This window comes from Pelodiscus sinensis, chromosome 2, assembly GCF_052426305.1.
Source record: "Pelodiscus sinensis isolate ZL-2025 chromosome 2, ASM5242630v1, whole genome shotgun sequence".
Lineage (NCBI taxonomy): Eukaryota > Metazoa > Chordata > Testudines > Trionychidae > Pelodiscus > Pelodiscus sinensis.
The window spans coordinates 103,704,206-103,721,142 of NC_143053.1; the positions used below are offsets into that span (position 1 = coordinate 103,704,206).

General features: G+C 43.2%; 1 protein-coding gene across 5 annotated transcripts in view; it reads left to right on the forward strand.

Moving 5' to 3' along the window:
- The first annotated feature begins 415 nt into the window (after positions 1–415).
- The window catches only part of KIAA0319 (KIAA0319 ortholog), an 84,539-nt gene continuing 68,017 nt past the window's right edge, over positions 416–16,937 (forward strand). For 2 of the 5 annotated variants that reach the window (XM_075921146.2, XM_075921145.2), the window contains exon 1: positions 416–682. In XM_075921146.2, coding sequence (XP_075777261.2) covers positions 517–682 — 166 coding nt within the window. In that variant the 5' untranslated portion in view covers positions 416–516. Of the gene's footprint in view, positions 1,190–15,060; positions 15,222–16,937 lie in introns of all 5 variants that reach the window. The other 3 variants (XM_089776357.1, XM_089776358.1, XM_089776359.1) reach the window with 3 other exon arrangements.

The following is a 16,937-nucleotide window of genomic DNA, read 5'->3' on the forward strand; positions in this document are numbered from 1 at the left end:
GTGACACCACCCTCCAATAAAAATGATTGCTCACCCCATGCACTAGCAGAAGATCTAAGGTGGAGGAACTCAGTCTTTGCTCCTTCTCTCACTTCTTTCCCAAACCCTCACAACCCAGGGAAGTCAGCCATGGTAAAAAGGGGGGGCAAAGAGGATATAGAGCCAGGGCTCCCCTTGAGCTGTGAGTCCCAGGTCTTCAAGCAACCCAACCGTGGTCTCTTCACTGCCACTCCCCTGTGGACCTCTGCTCACACAGCCCCTGGCATTATTCACCACTTGCCCCTGGCGGATAGTCAGCATTAGTTGCCCGCCCTGCACCCCCACTTTACTGCAGACTGAGCTCTGGGGCAAGCGTCTTTAAAAACCCGTCTTTGTCCACCCCCACCCCACCCGTCAATTGTGTGTTTCTGTTCGTTAGAGCAGGGGGCTGGGGAGCCAGGCTTCTGGGTACCTCTCCTGAGCACGCCCCAGCGCTGCCCTGCTGCGCCTCACGCGTGCCCGCTCGGCTGAGGAGAAATGCAGGGGCTTGCCCGCCCTAAGGGCGCCGGGTCTGACTCGCTGCCCCAGGCGGCGCGTGAAGACGCTGGACTTCCAGGCGTGTGGGGGGCGGGCCCCTTTCTCTGGGGCTGTTCCAGCTCCCACCTTCGGGCAGCTCCGGCTCTGCCTGCCGTGGACGAAACTGGTAAGCGCCCGCTGTAAGGCGCTGCCGGGGCGTGGGGCAAACCCTCCCCCTTGCCCGCCACCCTGCTTCGTGCAGCTCGGCCCCGCAGCCAGGCCGGGCCGCGCTACCAGGGCAGGTTCCCTCTGCCGCTCCCCGAGCCCCGCCTCCCTCGTCCCCGGCAGAGGGCTGGGCTGCCGATGGCGGGGCGGGGAGGCAGCTGGGGGCGTCTCCGGGCGGTGCTGCGCGGTAGCATCCGCTGCTGGGCGGTGGAAGGAGGAACCGCTGCCCGCTGCTGGCTCGCTCCTGCAGCCGCCGCCGCGCTGGAGGTCCGGGCAGCAGCTCCCTGATTCAGCAGCAGGGAGAAGACATTAGGCAGCCTGGCCTGGCGCTTTGCTACTGCCCCCCTCCCTGCGGCGCACACGCCTCTCTCCCTCCCTCCCGCTGGCTTCTGCTCCATCGATGGAGCAGTGAAGGATGGTGCCAGGCCCTGGCGAAGCGACAGCAGCAGCCTCGTCGGCCGTCTCACAGGTAGGGTCATCCTACCCGCCCCGCTTCCCTAGAGGTGCTGGCGAGGGAGTTAATCCTGTACAATTCAGGTGGCTATAGTATAGACCAAACAAAGGATGCTTTAGAGACTAGCACTTGTTTGCGCTTGGGAGCTAGTGCGACAGGTGGAGTTTGGGTCCGTCTTGGTGCTGTGCAAAAATTACCTCCTGCTGCACATGCTAATTGCTGCATGGATCCGTTATTTATTGTTTGAAAGAGGGCAGGAAACCCTGGAATTCCCCATCCCTCTCTGGCTGTAAACATATATTCAGTAACTTCCCAGCCAGAGCATGTATGTTCTCCCCTGCTCTGTATATTGCCTAGAAATGTGCATTACTTGTTAAATATATTATGACAACCAGTTTACATTGATTGAGAGTGAGGTGGTGTTATGGTCTGCGTCCTACAAGAATTTCACAATTATTGATCTAGATCTTGAAAACCAAGATTAATTGCCCCTGCTTGCATGCACTTATGCATCTCACAGGACAAGGAAGGAAGGAAGTATATACCCCTTAGCAAATGCATGTTTATTCTTTGCTTTTAAGAAAATATCTCCCTCTCCTGCTGAATTAGCACAGAATGATATAATGCTTGTGTGTAAAGAAATACTGGATGAAGTAGTTTTACTATATGACTGTGAGGATCATTAAAATAAAAGAAATGTTACAGCAATTGCTCAGTGTTAGTATTTTTTCTTTTCGTAATTGTGTAGCAAATGTGTCCCACCTGTTGGACTGGGAAGAAAAAATATCAACATAGATTCACTGTTGTAATAAGGGCATTTCTTTTCAATTTCCACTTTGATTAAAAAGGGTCAGAAATGGGAATATCTCTTAATGTTGCTTCGGAAGTATACAGCTGTGATGGTCCTGAGAAATCTCAGTACTGTATTGGGAATGTTACAGTTACAAACCCTATGGAAATTAGTGATTTGTGACTGAAGTGCCTGCTTTTGTTATAAATACATATTGACATTATGTGCTGGTGGTGATCACTTTGGTTTGCTCAGTTAAATGTTTTATCCCATTTCAATAAAAGGAAAACAAACATTATCAGTTTCACTATTTGCAGAGTTTTGGGGGCTGAGTAAATACTAAGTGCTTAACAAACACAGCTTCCTGCTCCAAGGAATTTACAGTTTAAATCACAACCTATAGATGAAAAGGGGAGTTGCAAATTCAATGCAATGCAAACTGATTTGTTTCTCCTCCAATCTCTCTCTCTCTCTGTGTGTGTGTGTGTGTGTGTGTGTGTGTGTGTGTGTGTGTGCGCGCGCGCGCATTATTTATAAGACAGTAATGCTGATCAGATCTCTTCTACTATATGCTGTACAAAGACAAATACATACATATATAGTCCCTGTCCTGATGAATTTACAATCCAATCCATTTATGGATTAAGATCTCTAGGACAGGGACTGTATCTATCTCTGTTTGTATAGCATCTAGCACAAGAGGTGTGAACCTGAGCAGCATAACTAATCCATACAACAAAAAACCCTGGATTGTTGTGCTGTATGTCACCCTGGAGCCTATGTTGTCTGTACGGTCAGTGTGAAGTGATGTAAACAATTAGAAGCATGGCTGAGTCTGAGAGCAACTTTTGTTCAGAACCTCACCAGGTTGGACCATCATTCTGATTTACCATCATTTAATGTCCAACTTTTAAGTTCTCAACTATTTTGATTTTATGAATTACACCTATGTGTGTTTCAGCTACAGCAAGGCATGTATCTTTGCCTGCCCCGAGTCCTACGCTATTGTGATATCAGAGGTATCTTGACTAATCACAAGTCTTACTCCCCAGCTAATTTATGTGCAACCATTTCATTGAGTATATGAGAGACTGGTGGATAACTTGGCTCAGCTGCCACTCCCATGTGCCCATATACCACTTTCACAAATCAACAGAAAACTCCCATCACAACTCCCCCTAGACACAAACAACAGCCACAATAACCTCAAACATCCCTATGAAGCCTAGAAGGTCTGTGCTAATCAATGGAAATCATAGCATGGAGAACAACTCATTTTATTAGAATATCACCACAGTTCAATCATCACTGAGATTCATGGTCTTATTGCCCAGTTTTAAGTTCTCAGTAATTTTTAGCTTTTTTTACACACAACTTTACACACAACTTTATGAATTATACCTGTGCTATGGCATGGGCTTTCAGCTACAAGCACAGATATGTTCTAATTTGCATAATACCCATTAATTTTTATTAGTTTTTTCCATTTGGGGATTGAATATTCAAATGGCTATTCCATCATTTTGGCCTGCCTCAAGACAATTGTAATATCTGATTAACCTTGCGCCACCTTCATCTTTTATACCTAACATTCTCTGTAAAAAGGAATAGCTTGAGTAGCTTAGACAATGTGTGCAGAGCTGCACGTGTCACAAAGGATAGGAGATAGAGCAAATTGTGTGAATGGGTGCTGTCGGTGAGAGGAGTAGAATATATAAACAAAGCTCTGGGCTGATATGCTGCCTCTGAGTGCAAAGGAGAGGACAACCTAGTAAGGCCTTAATTCTACTCTAGGGTTGGGGAACCTTTTTTGGGTTGGGGGGGGTCTGCTGACCCACAGAAAAATCAGTCTGGGGCCACGCACAAGTGAGAAGCAAAAAACACAACAACAAGAAGTCCTCAGTGATGTGGCCCTGACTGAGAAGGAAAAAGACACTCCTCAAATTCCCCTTGCTCACCAGAGCCTAGGGGAGGTTCAGGCTAGTAGATTTTGTGTGTTCCAATCCCATGAAGGGCTGGAGTGCCAGCCTGTGCTTCTCAAGGCTGGGGAGAGCCCTGAGCTTCGGAGGCTAAATCCAGGAGAGGTTCCCCACTTCTATTCTACGCCATCGAAGTCAATGGAAGCTTTGCCATAGACTGCAGTGAGTATAGGATCAATCCTAAAAAGGGGTAGGAATAAGGAAGAAGGACGTGTTTTGGAAAGCATAGTTTATCCTCCAACAATGAGTACTGGACATGCAAGCAGTGAATAAAGCAACAGCCACTGAATGGTCTAATTTCTGCAAGGAACATGGCAGGATGTGGTTCTTTCTTACCTCTCTTGTATGGTTCCCTAATCTGCCGTGTGGAGTGCATGTCTATTGGTGACTTTACCAGTGCTACTGTGTGTGACTTAATATTGCTATGTGTCCAATGGAGTCCTCGTCATGACATGTCTCGTCTTGGGAAAGTGGCTGCCCACAATGGGGAGGGTACAGCTGTTGATTATGCTGGACATTTGCTGCTGGCTCTACTGCATATTTGCTGTTTTCTGAGGGTATGTCACATTACTTGGGGTAGTGTAGAGTTGGTTGTTCAGGACTGTTAGAATCATAAGGGTTGAAAAATCAGGACAATAGTATAATATCCTGTATCCTACAATATCCAGTACTGTACTCTTTAGTGTAGAGTAAGGAGCAAAACCCCCATAATAGACTATGTCTATGCAGAAAGTTTCTTCCTCAACTGAGACAGTTAGTGGCTGGCTTATTCTTTGATAAGTTTGTATCCTTAGTTTAATGGCATATATTCCTGTTATTTGTATAAGTGTGTAATGCCTTTCTGAACACTACTAAATCCTTTGCCCCAATTACATAAATAGTGGAGAATTCCATCACTTGTGTCAAGTTAAAAAAAAAAAAAAGTTTTTTTAATTACTGCCAAGGGCACACCCCACTCTGGTTTTGGCTCTGTGTATTGTACCAATGTCTATAGCTCTCCCTTTAACTTCATTATTTTCACATAAACACTTCTGTAAATTCTGCATGCCTGTGGCTATTTGTGCTATGACCGGTTTTGCTTCAGTTGATTGACTGTGGATCAACTGCTTCCTTCCTTTCCTAATCTTGGAACACTCACATATTCTACATTTTGCCCCTCCTGAATACTGTTGTGATATGCACCTCCTGCCATGCAAGACCGGTGCCAGTCAAGTCAAATTTATCCTCAGTTCTTTGTACTGCACTCCTGAAACCCACTGGTATTTTACTGCCTCTCTGATGCTACTACTGGAACTGCTTACTACTGACATGTGGGGCACAGCTTCTTTTGCTGTACTGTCACTTATTGATAGTAAACGGTGCTTTGTATATGGCATGTCAATGAAGCCCTGGACACCATGGATTATTTTCAGTCCGTTAAAACATTTTTCTTTTTGGTTTGATATTGACATTACATTTTGAAAATTGGAAACTGTATTCCCCTTTTAGAATGAATATTGAGCAAAGATACAGAGAACTAATAGGAGGCCACAAAAATGTATGGAAATCAAAAGATCTGTTGATCAAAGTTCCAGCTGATCACAATAATCCATCATTCTGCCTTCAGATGCTTCCCTTTATAAAACTAGGATTTACACTCTTTATCTGCCAAGTGAGAATTTGAAGTGCTGAGATGTTTGGCATCTTTGAATTGTCTTATATTGGTGAATTTATTGAGTTCAGCTCATTTTTAGCACATTGTTCTGGCATGTGCATACAAAAGTACTATACAAATGATATTTGTATTGCAATTTAGGTGGCAGTAATCCTGAGTGATTTAATCTTGTTTCCAGTCACTATATATGTCACAATTGGAGTAAATTCTGGCACTGATGATGGTGCTATAATTTTTCATCCTAGCAGTTACACTATTCATTGATTTTTTTTTATGTTGTTTTTACCGTAAATTGCTTTTGGTTCTGTGTAAACTTTTTAAGTGTTAGGAATTCATTTTTTGTTTGCTGTATCGGCAGCAATTACAACGAAATTATTTGTTGTTCAGTAGCTATCATATCTGCTGAAGTATTGTACAGTAAAATGACCCTTTACATGACTCATTACTTTTCTGTTTTAGCTGTGTTACTTGCATTGGTTAGCAGTAATGAGTATTTGGGCATATCACACAGACAATTGACTTTGCAATCCTTCAGTCCAACATAATAGGTATTTTTTTTAAAAAACTGGGTAGTTGATTTTTTCTTAATTATTTCTTGTAGTAGTTTCTGAATTTGACTGACAAAATTTACTAGAATTAGGCTATAATAACCTACAGCAGTTACTAAGCAAGGCATACAGAACTCCATACAAATTGAACAGAAAGGATCAGAATCACAGGTATATGCGGGACTTGCAGTTAAGAGGGTTTTATCTATAACCGCAGGCCCCCATTTTCAAAAGTGGTGCCTATTGTCAAGCACCTACATAAGGGAGCTGATTTGCTGAGGCTGAGCACCAATAAATCTCATTGTCTTAAGCAGCAGTTGTGGATAGTCTGAAAATTAGCTCCTTTATGTGGATGTTAATATTAGACTGTATTGTCTGGAAATGTTTGAAATGGTTTCTGCTGTTATACCATCCTTTAGCATTAGGACTATGGTGTCTGCTTATGTCCCTGGTAGTTTCCTTATGTTACTAGCGGCAAGTGTTGCTTTCATGGGTTTCTCTGCCTTCTTTTCTGTGTTAATCAGAGATGCTAGGGGTTATGTAATGGTGAAATTGGTGAAGTTCTACTGTGGGTAACCCTTTTTTCTGATGAGTTGTTTAATGCTCTATTTAATGGAAAGATTCAAATGTGGTTTTTTGGGTTTTTTTTTTTGTTTGTTAAAGATATCAGGACAGTCTAATAAGTAGGATATTTTGTTTACTGTACCTTTCAGTTTTGGGGAAGGGACATCATCAACATAAAATCTAGCTAGCTTAAAAAAAAGAAGAGTTTTAGGTATTATCTTTACTAGTTCTTCTGGTACCATAACCCAAAATATGTAAGGTTCCTGGCAGTGGGAAATCTTCCGAGGTAATGTTTATTCTTGGAGGAATTCTGTGTCCCTGCATGTGTGCAGAATTCAGGGCTGCTACAGATTTCTTTGCTTCCCCATAGAAAAATGACAATATGGCCTTACAAATGCTTATGGTATTTCAGTGATTGGAACTGGTCTAAACTTTTGTACTGAAAAAATGTACTTTCAAAATGTGCTCCATGAGCTCTTTGCTACTGAGCCATCTGGAGGTGGTCAGTAGCCAGTATAAATTGTGAGTTTGATACCCCAGCCTTCATTTGCTCTTCACTTGCTTATGATGTAACTCTGAACACATGGCTGCATAGATTTGACTAATAACTAGAAATAAAGAGCTACATTTAGCTGCATTACTATTAGATAAGGGGTATAGGGATCTTCCCCAATATTCCCCTTCCACATTCTCCATCCATTGTATTGCAGTTTAAACAAATTACCAAAATAATTGAAACCAGTGTAATTATACTGTGTTATTTTGACAAATAAAATATGCATAGTCTTTCAGTCTCTTTAAAATATTGTTTGCAGAATTTTTCATTTTTTCATGCAAAATTCACTCAGGAGTAGGTGTTGCTAATGAGCAAAGTTATTCATACTACTGTCACACTATTAGCCATAGGCACCAACTTCCCCTCTAGCTGTGGAGTAGAGGTTTGCTCAATCCTCTTCCGCCCCCCCACTTCTTCCCAGGCCATCCCATACCCCATGCTCTGTCTCTTCTTCAGCTCCTCCAAGTGTCCCCTGTTCTTGCTCCTCCCCCTCTCTCCTAAATGCCACAAATCAGATGTTTGCTGCATTCCAGAAGCGGGGGAGGGAGGAGGGGAGGAGCTGGTAAACAGGGCCACCAGTGAGTGAGAAGCACAGGGAGAAAAGAGGCCAAAGGTGGAGCTAAGCTGTCTGTGGGTGCTCAGAATCCATTAATTTTTCCCTGTGAGTACTCCAGCCCAGGAGCACCCATACAGTCAGCATCTATGCCATGGGCGGTCAGTCTGCAGTTCTCCAGCACTGCTCTACGACTATCCTAACCACTCACCCTTTCCAGTTTTTGATTATTTTACCTTGAAGGTGAACTGCTCTCACAGCTGATGCAAGTATCTTGGTACCAGCAGTGAGTTACATTTGGAGATTCTGAGGTTTCCTATATGGGCCTGATTGAGCCATTGGGAGTTTTGCCATTGATATAAATTGGGAGGAAGATAGAGTCCCAGATATGCTGCCTTATGATATATTTGCCACGCTGCAGACCAAGGATTTAGATGTACACTCTAGTCTAGGTAATCCAATCTGTACAATCTTTTATTGCGCTAACCCTGAGGTAGCTTTTATGTGTAGAGAATGTTAATGTGTCGATGCTTGGCTGGTCCTTTTCTCTCTCTGACAGGGAAAATGATGTTAATCTATATTAAAACCCAGGTGGACTGTAATACAGAGAGGTTCTGGGGGAAATGCAGTTATTATTATTATTTTTTTGTCCGCTGAACAGTCTGGTGCTGGGGGCCTGTCCTGCTGCCAAACATGTTAAAAATCATGAAATGGAAACGTTTCTCTCAGGCTGCCAGGTACAGAATTCTACTTGGCTCAAGCAAAGCTGAAAGCTGGCTTAGGAAAAAAGAAATGGCTTTCAACGTAAGGCAATATATACTTTTATTACTGACATATAAATGTGCATACAGTCCATTCTGAGCAGCTCTCCCTCTGAAATGTGAATAAGATTACAGATCTGACTTAAACCGAAGAAAGCCAAGAAAATTCAAATGTAGTGCTGGCAGCATTATGTCCTCTGTTCATCTGTATATTTGGAGAATTTGGGCATTTGCCTCTCTGGGGCTCCATCGACACTGAGTTTTCAAAGCAAAAAATATGCAAACGAGGGACTCACTTGCATGAGTTGCGATCTCATTTGCATATTTTCTGCCGATCCATTTTTGCGCTGGGGTTTTTGCACAAAAACAAGCAGTGAGGACGTTTTCTTTTTGTGCAAAACCCCCCATCCACACTGCTGGGATTTTGGTGCAAAAGCAAGCAGTGCGGCCATTTTCTTTTTGCACAAAAAATGGGTTTTTGAGCAAAAAGAAAATGTGCACACTGCTTGTTTTTGTGTGAAAACCCCCAGCGCAATAATGGCGCAGTAGAAAACATGCAAATGAGATTGCAACTCATGCAAATGAGTCTCTCATTTGCATATTGTAGTGTAGACAAGTGTAGTCACCTGTGTGTGTCTATATCTGTTTTAAGAACTCCTCCTAAATGGTAGGAGCCAGGACCAACAAACATGGTATATAACTTCATCTTAACATAACTTAAAGCAAAGTCAGGGTTTGGTTGTGCCAGGACCGTGGAATGTGCATGGAGTATGATTGCTTTCCATCAAACAGAAAGGGAGGAGTGTGATAGCAGGGTCACTTGTACTCATGATTGACAACAGGGGCGCAGCAAGCACAGGGAACAGTTATACCCCAGAATGACCACAGGGAGGCAGCAAGCACCCCAGCCCTTGGGGAGAAGCAGCTTGCTAGCATCCAGGTCCTCGCTGCCCTGGCCTGCCCCTGGGGACCAGATAGCAGGCGGGCAGGGGCCTGGCCATCTCTGGGCTGGCTGTAACTTCTGTGCCAGAAAAGATAATGGAGCAAATAATTAAGGAATCCAACTGCAAGCATCTGGAAGATAAGGTGATGTGTAACAATCAGCATGGATTTGTCAAGAACAGATCATGTCAACCAACCTAATGGCTTTCTTTGATAAGATAACAAGCCTGATGGATAAGGGGAAAGTGGTAGATGTGGTTTACACAGACTTCAGTAAAGCATTTGATAGTCTTGCATGACCTTTTTATCAATAAACTAGGAAAATACAGTGTAGATGGGGTTACTATAAGATGTGGTCTTATGTACTATAACTGGCTGGATAATCCTTTTAGAAGAATAGTTACAAATGGTTTACAGTCATGCTTGAAGGGCATAACAAATGGGGTTATGCAGGGATCAGTTTCGGGACTAGTTCTGTTCAATATCTTCACCAACAGTTTAGTTATTGGTATAGAGAGTACACTTATAAAGTTTGCAGATGATACCGAGCTGGGTGGGGTTGCAACTGCTTTAGAGGATAGGGTTTATAATTCAAAATGATGTCGACAAACTGAAGAAATAGTCTAAGTAAATAGGGCGAAATTCAGTAAGGATAAATGCAAAGTACTCCACTTAGGGAGGGACAGTCAGTTTCACACATACAAAAAGGGAAGTGACTGTCTAGGAAATACTACAGAAAGGGATCTAGGGATCATAATGAACCACAAGCTAAATGAATGAACAGTGTGACATTGTTGCCGAAAAAGCAAACATGATTCTGGGATGCATTAAAAGGAGTGCTATAAGCAAGACACCAGAAGTAATTCTTCTCTACTCTTCACTGATTAGGCCTCAACTGGAGTATTGTGTCCAGCTGTGGGCATCACATTTCAGTAATGATGTAGAGAAATTGGAGAAGGTCCAGAGAAGAGCAACAAAAATGATTAAAGGTCTAGAAAATATGACCTATGAGGGAAGACTGAAAGAATTGTGTTTGTTTAGTCTGCAAGAGAGAAGACTGAGGGGTGGACATAACAGTTTTCAAATACCTAAAAGGGTGTTACAAGGGGAGAAAAATTTTTCTCCTTGATCTGAGGATAGGATAAGAAGCAATGGGCTTCCAGTGCAGCAAGGGAGGCTTAGTTTGGGCATTAGGAAAAATTTCGTAATGATCAGGGTGGTTAAACACTGGAATAAGTTGCCTAGGAGGGTTGCGGAATCTCCATCACTGGAGATTTTTAAGAGCAGGTTAGACGAACCTCTATCTGGGATAAGAATGTTAAAAGGCCGGTAATTCACTAATTGTGTAGTCAATACAATTTGTATTGACCACACAATTGGCTGATAAGGGAAGATGCTCTGTCCAGAAGCTACCCTTGCTGTAGCTCTGCAGTTTAAATGTAGTAGGAGCCGGGTGCACAGGCAGCCGGCCTCCTATTACATTTAAACTACAGAACAGTAGCTGGATTAGTCCTCGACCAGTGCAAGCCAGGACAGAATTGGGACTGCTGCAGCTTTGCATTTTAAATGTAGTAAGAGCTGCCTGGCTCTTTAAAATGCAGAGTCGCAGCAGTCCCGGACTGGTGCTCACTGGGACTGAGCTGGGCTTGCCAGTCTGGGCCACCGCAAACAGGGTCTGCTGCTGGAGCCCCACCCCTCCTCACTGCCTCTGATAGATGCAGCAGTGCAGGGGTGGAGGGGCAAGCAGCACAGTGGTGACAGTGCTGGGGGGAAATGGCTTTTAAGCTGGCTCCGCCCAGCACCTGCTCCTGTTTCCGTGCCCCCTGCTGTCTCTGATACAGAGGCAGAAAGGGGAGGGGGGGGGGGAAATGAGTAGTCGACAACTCACTTACCTCCCTAGTCAGGGTTGATCCCATTCTAGATGGTGCTGGGTCCTGGCATGAGGGCAAGGGACTGGATTTGATGACCTCTCGAGGTCCCTTCCAGTTCTAGTTTTCTGTGATTCTATGATATTTTGGATCTGAGATTTCTCCCACTGACGTCAAAAGTAGTTTTGCAATTGACTTCAGTGTCTTTACCAAGCTCAGCTTATGGTATGCCAACTCCAACTACATAAGCTGGAGTTGATGTACCTTAAGCCGACCTTCTAGGTGTATTGTAGGCTTGGCCTTAGAGATCAGGATTCTTTTCCCAGTTCTGTCTGGTACAACCTGTGGATCCTTACTTACTAATTATGTAAAAGGAAAGGACTGATACTTGCCTTCCTTTGGAGGAAAGGGTATACCTTGCTTAACAACTCTGTATACTTCGCAATTCTTCTAATTAATGCCAGTCAGAAAAAGAGGTGAAACTTGAACCTAAGACGTTTTGAGTCCCAACCCAATGCACCCTCCTCTTTCAGCCAGCAGAGCATACATACTCGATCCATCCTAAAAAGATACATCTGGTTTGTGGGACTGCTTCTAAAAATCTGTGAGGGAGAGAGACCATGGCCAGATATTAGATTTTTTTTTTTAAGGTCAAACTCCTAATAAGTTCTGTGGCACATGCACAAATGGCAGCTTTCTGTGGCTCGTGACTTGTCCATTTCTGGATTTTTTTTTTTTTTTTTTTTTTTTTGCAGGCACAAAAAATCTCTCTCTCTTTCTGGTTCTACAAGCCTATCCCACTGCTACATCTCAGATTTTGAACAGAAACTTGAAATGCTGTGTTTTTTAAGTTAGAAAAATTGGTTAAGATTGGCAAAACTTGCTGTCTTTTTCCTAATGTTTTTCTCAAGATCGGCTGAAACATTCCAAAGAAATTAAACCTGAAATAGAGACCAAACATGGAGGCTATGTCTACACTACAAGGTTTTTGCGCAAAAACCTGGGGAGTGTCCACACCTCAAACGAGCTCTTGCACAATTAAATGGGCAGTTAAATGGCAGAACAGAGGGCTTTTTCTGCTGTAGGTAAACCTCCTTTTCTGAGCATAACTGCTTTTAGCGCTATAGCTATAGCGCAAGAAGGCAAGTGTGGATGCTCCAGAGGAAAAAAGCCATTATGGGAATGGCCATCAGAGCTTTTTTGCGCAAGAGCATCCAGCAGTGTGGACGCTCTCTTGCACAAAAGCACATCGCTTTTGTGATGAGCTTTGAGGTGTGGACATGCTCTTGCGCAAGAAGTATTTGCATAAAAACACTAACACAAAAGGCTTCTTGCGCAAGAAGCCTGTAGTTCAGACGTAGCTACAGTGTTTCTGTCCCAGTAGCTAAAGTTTGACAAATTTGTGAGTGATTGAACTTTGGTGTTAAAATGGGAAACGGTTGGCAACTTTAATAATAGGAGTCGCTATCACCAACTCCTAAAATGTAAAATGGATTTAATAGTAATTGCTTTGCTAATACTTGTGAGCTTGTGTTTGGAGCTCCTTTGGGAAAAGGTGCTGCATAAGAACAAAGTATAATTATTTTCCTTCTCACTTAAGCATGCTGAACCAAATTACTTCCTAATGTGACTTTATTAACCTACGTCAGTGGTCACCGATCAATAGATCAGGATCTACTGGTAGATCTTGGAGCCTCTGACAGCTGATCCTAACTGGTTTGGCCACATGGCTATCAAGTGCCAGAGCTTCAGCTGCTGCTCCTCCCACTGCTGTGCATCTCCGGCCCTTTGCCTTGGAACTGTTCCCCCCAGAAGCCTCCTGCTTTCTGTGCAGGGCAAGGAAGAAAGAGAAGGGTGCTGATGTCAAGGTGCCCCCTTTTCCCACCCTGTGTCCTATCTCCACAGAGCAGAGAGGGGGCACAACAGGACTATGGATAGAGCAAGTTTGCTGGCTGCTTTTGGGAGTGGTGCAGAGCTAGGGCAGGGGTGAGCCTGCCTTAGCCCCACTGCACTGCCACCTAAGGTAAGCAGTGCTCATTGGAGTCCACATCCTGAACCCCTACCAAAGTCATGAACCCCCTCCTGCATCCCAACTGCCTGCCCCAATGGGGGAGGGAGGGAGGAGGGAGGATGGAGTGAACAGTGGCGAGGTGTCAGAGGCAGGGCAAAGAGCACAAAGGAGGCGGGGCAAGGATATGTGGGTTTGAGGTAGATCTTGGGTTGCACTTAAATTCAAAAAGTGATCTTGTGCTTAAAAAGGTTAGAGACCCCTGACTTATGTGAAACTACATCCAGGTTGAATTTAGTCTCTTTGAATAATTACAAAAACATAAACACTGCAGCATTGCATGAGCTTCAGTGCTAGATTAAAATAAAAGATTTTATTTGTTCAATAGTTGACCCTTACAAAGGGTGGTCAGAGTGGGAAGAAATGGATTAATGCATTTTTCATCCTGTTTCTAAGAATTTTTTTGGAGGGGAGAACTGTAATTGCAAATATCAAAACCTTCTTAGGTATAAAGTAGTGTTGTTTTGTGACAAATAATTGTTTTAGTATTACTTGAATGAATCAAGATAACCATTTTGATGCTTGGATTTTCCATAATAGTGTGTGTCTCAAAAAAGTAATTTTATTGCTTGTTCGGTCGAATTAGGCATATGAATGTCAAACTGTATTTTAAAATGTGTGTCAGACTTCTGAAGTGAATAAACTTTCCCAGTTTAGCGTTCCCAATTCACCACTTTTGCATTTGGGATTTGAGATTCTTAGCAAAATACTTTAACCTTCCCCTTCTCCAAAATGGCAGGTTGTGTGTAGGAAGGGAAGAATCTCCAAGGTTCCTGATGAATTGATGCTGCATGGTGACTTGGATTGTATGTGCAGCAGATGAAGTCCAGCTGGAATCTGGAGCTGTTTCAATATCTACCCTGTTTAGATAAGCCTGTGTAAAAGAACAGTGTCAAAACAGCTCTCTTCTTCTTGTATTTCTCCTGGTTTTCCAGTAGGCCAGTCACTTGTCATAGAAAAGACCACGCTGTAAGGGGCCCAGCACTAAGCCAGCCAAGGGTTCCACTCCCTTTCCTCTTGGGGTATTCCTCTGTATCTTTTGTATGCATGGTAGATAGTAGCTCTGTAGCTGGTTAATTAAAGCTTGTGGATTTTTTTTCCCTTCTCAAAAGAGATGTTGGAATTAGTTCTTCTCCATTAAGCCCATCTGTTCATTGCTCAGGTTTACTGGAGGCACGCTGATTGTCCTGAGGAGAAGAGAATTTTCAGGAAGAAAACCTAAAAGGCCCTTGTTTGCCTTACTCACACAAGTAGTCTCCTAAATTAACAGACTTACCTTTGAAGCCTGGGATTTTAATATTGAAGGTTTTTTTTTAATGGATCCACAATGAAGGTTGCATTTCACTTTCCACTTAAGCAGAATAATTGCAGAAAACTGGGGATTTGTAGGTACAGGGACCCAAGGGTGTAGGCTATTTCTGTGCCTTCAAAGCACAACAGTTACAGGTAAGTAATTTGTTCTTTTTGCCCTACCTCTTATTTCATCCATCACACAGGAGCTGGGGAAGTAATTACAAAGCCTGCATTTATCCTCTCTGCTTGTGCTGTGACAAGTCTAAAATGCTGAAGTCTGACCTATTTCTCCCTCTGCTGTCTATTACAGCCCTTCAAGGTTCCTGCTAGGTACTAAATTAATAGAGGAAACTGATACTAAAGTCATATCTTCTCCGAACAGCTGGTCAGAAGCCTGGTTGTCACTGCCTGCCTGGTGTAAAATGGCATTTGAGCTCAGCATTCAGTTCTTGTTGCTGTGGGCAATCACAGGTAGGAGTTTACGTCATGTGTTAATGTCTGAGTCGAGCACCGCAAATGAAGCAAATGCTGGTGTGTGTTTTGTTTTTGTTTTTGTTTTTGTTTTTGTTTTGTTTTTGTTTTGATAAAATAAGACTAGGTTGAGAAAAGGCAATTGTTATTGCTCATTGCTAAGAAGAGTTCTTGTGATGTAATAACTTCATAGCTGAAAGCAGAAAAGGGACGCTAAATAGAGGCTATTCAAAACTTGATTTCTGACCCATCCAGGTGGGGTTGGAGGAAAGGTTCCTAGAACTTTTCCTTGGTCCTAGCTGATCTATTCTGGGTCAGCCACAATTAGGTACAAATGCTGTGGAGTACAAAGGGAATGGAGCATTATAAGAACATATCTAGGTGGGAGCAAAGCCATGTGCGCTGGGAGCAGGTCTCGAGTGCCTTTGAAAGGTATAACACTTTGAAGGATAAATACTTCAGGCATCTGAGCTGAGGCCTGATCAAGCCACTAGTATAAGAAAAATAAAAATGATTTTTTTTCAGGCACGTAGAATTTCTTTTCACAAAGACAATTTAGGGGAGAATTGGTAAAATTTCCCTAACTGCCACAGGTAACTGTCAGTCCCCGTAATACACGAGGTTTGAAGGGATGCCGGAAAGGATGAGACCACAACTGGGGGTTTCAAAAAGTACAAACTGATTTTATTTTGATGGCGCCAGACAATCATCAGAACAAAAATTAAACAGATTGCCAGACAACACAAAACAATTCCCTGAGGCTTTTCTAAATCACAATAATTCCCAATAACTGCCCAGGGGTTAGGAACAGTTGAATTAACACTGGTATTATCCATAGGGCTGACTATTTACACAACTTTATACAAGGAAACAGTAAAAAACCTAAACCACAACTATTTATAAACTAACTTAGTAACTTTTTAGCCACTGTCACTTGGCAAGCAATAAGGACAACTAAAAAATCAATTAGGATAGGGATGATGGCGGGGGGGGGGGGTTATACCAGTTCTGGAGACAGCAGGAACACAAGTACCGGTCACACGCTCATAAACTGTCTCCACTCGGGTCGACCAACTCGGAGTACGCTCAGTAAGACTCAAGAGCGGGGGGTGCAAGGCGTCTGGGTGATCAGGCCAGGCGTTCACTCAATGCGAATCCCCAGTGAGAGAGGGGCTGCCTGCCTGTTTTATTGCCTGTGAACTTATCACCCCATAGGTTGGTTTTTGCTGCAGTGGGTGGAGTAGCAGGCCTGAGCACCAGTCAGCCCACTGGCTGATCTGTTACTGCAATGGGTGGAGCGAGCAGGGGAAGATTATTAATTTACATGCCCTTATATGGAAAACACTCCACCTCACAGACAGAGCCCCCTATACCAGCCTCAGAGGTATTACAGGCTATGGCTCCCTGCGACGGGCAGCCATTCCTGATGTTCTGCCTCGGACAGTAACATTAACAAACAAATGAAAAATAGTGTAGATTCTCTGTACTACCTCTTTATCAAGAGTAGTTTTAATTCTAACATTGGCATTGTTAACCAAAACACTACAGAATGAAGTATAATGCACATATAAGGTCTTTATTTTTGCCAGAAGGAGTTGTGGGTACAAAAATACTGGCAGAATCTATATTATTGGAATTCAATAAATGTAATAAAGAATTATTTGGACTCCATCAGTCTTTTGAGAAACAAGCAGTATTAGCTGTTAAATAAGAGAG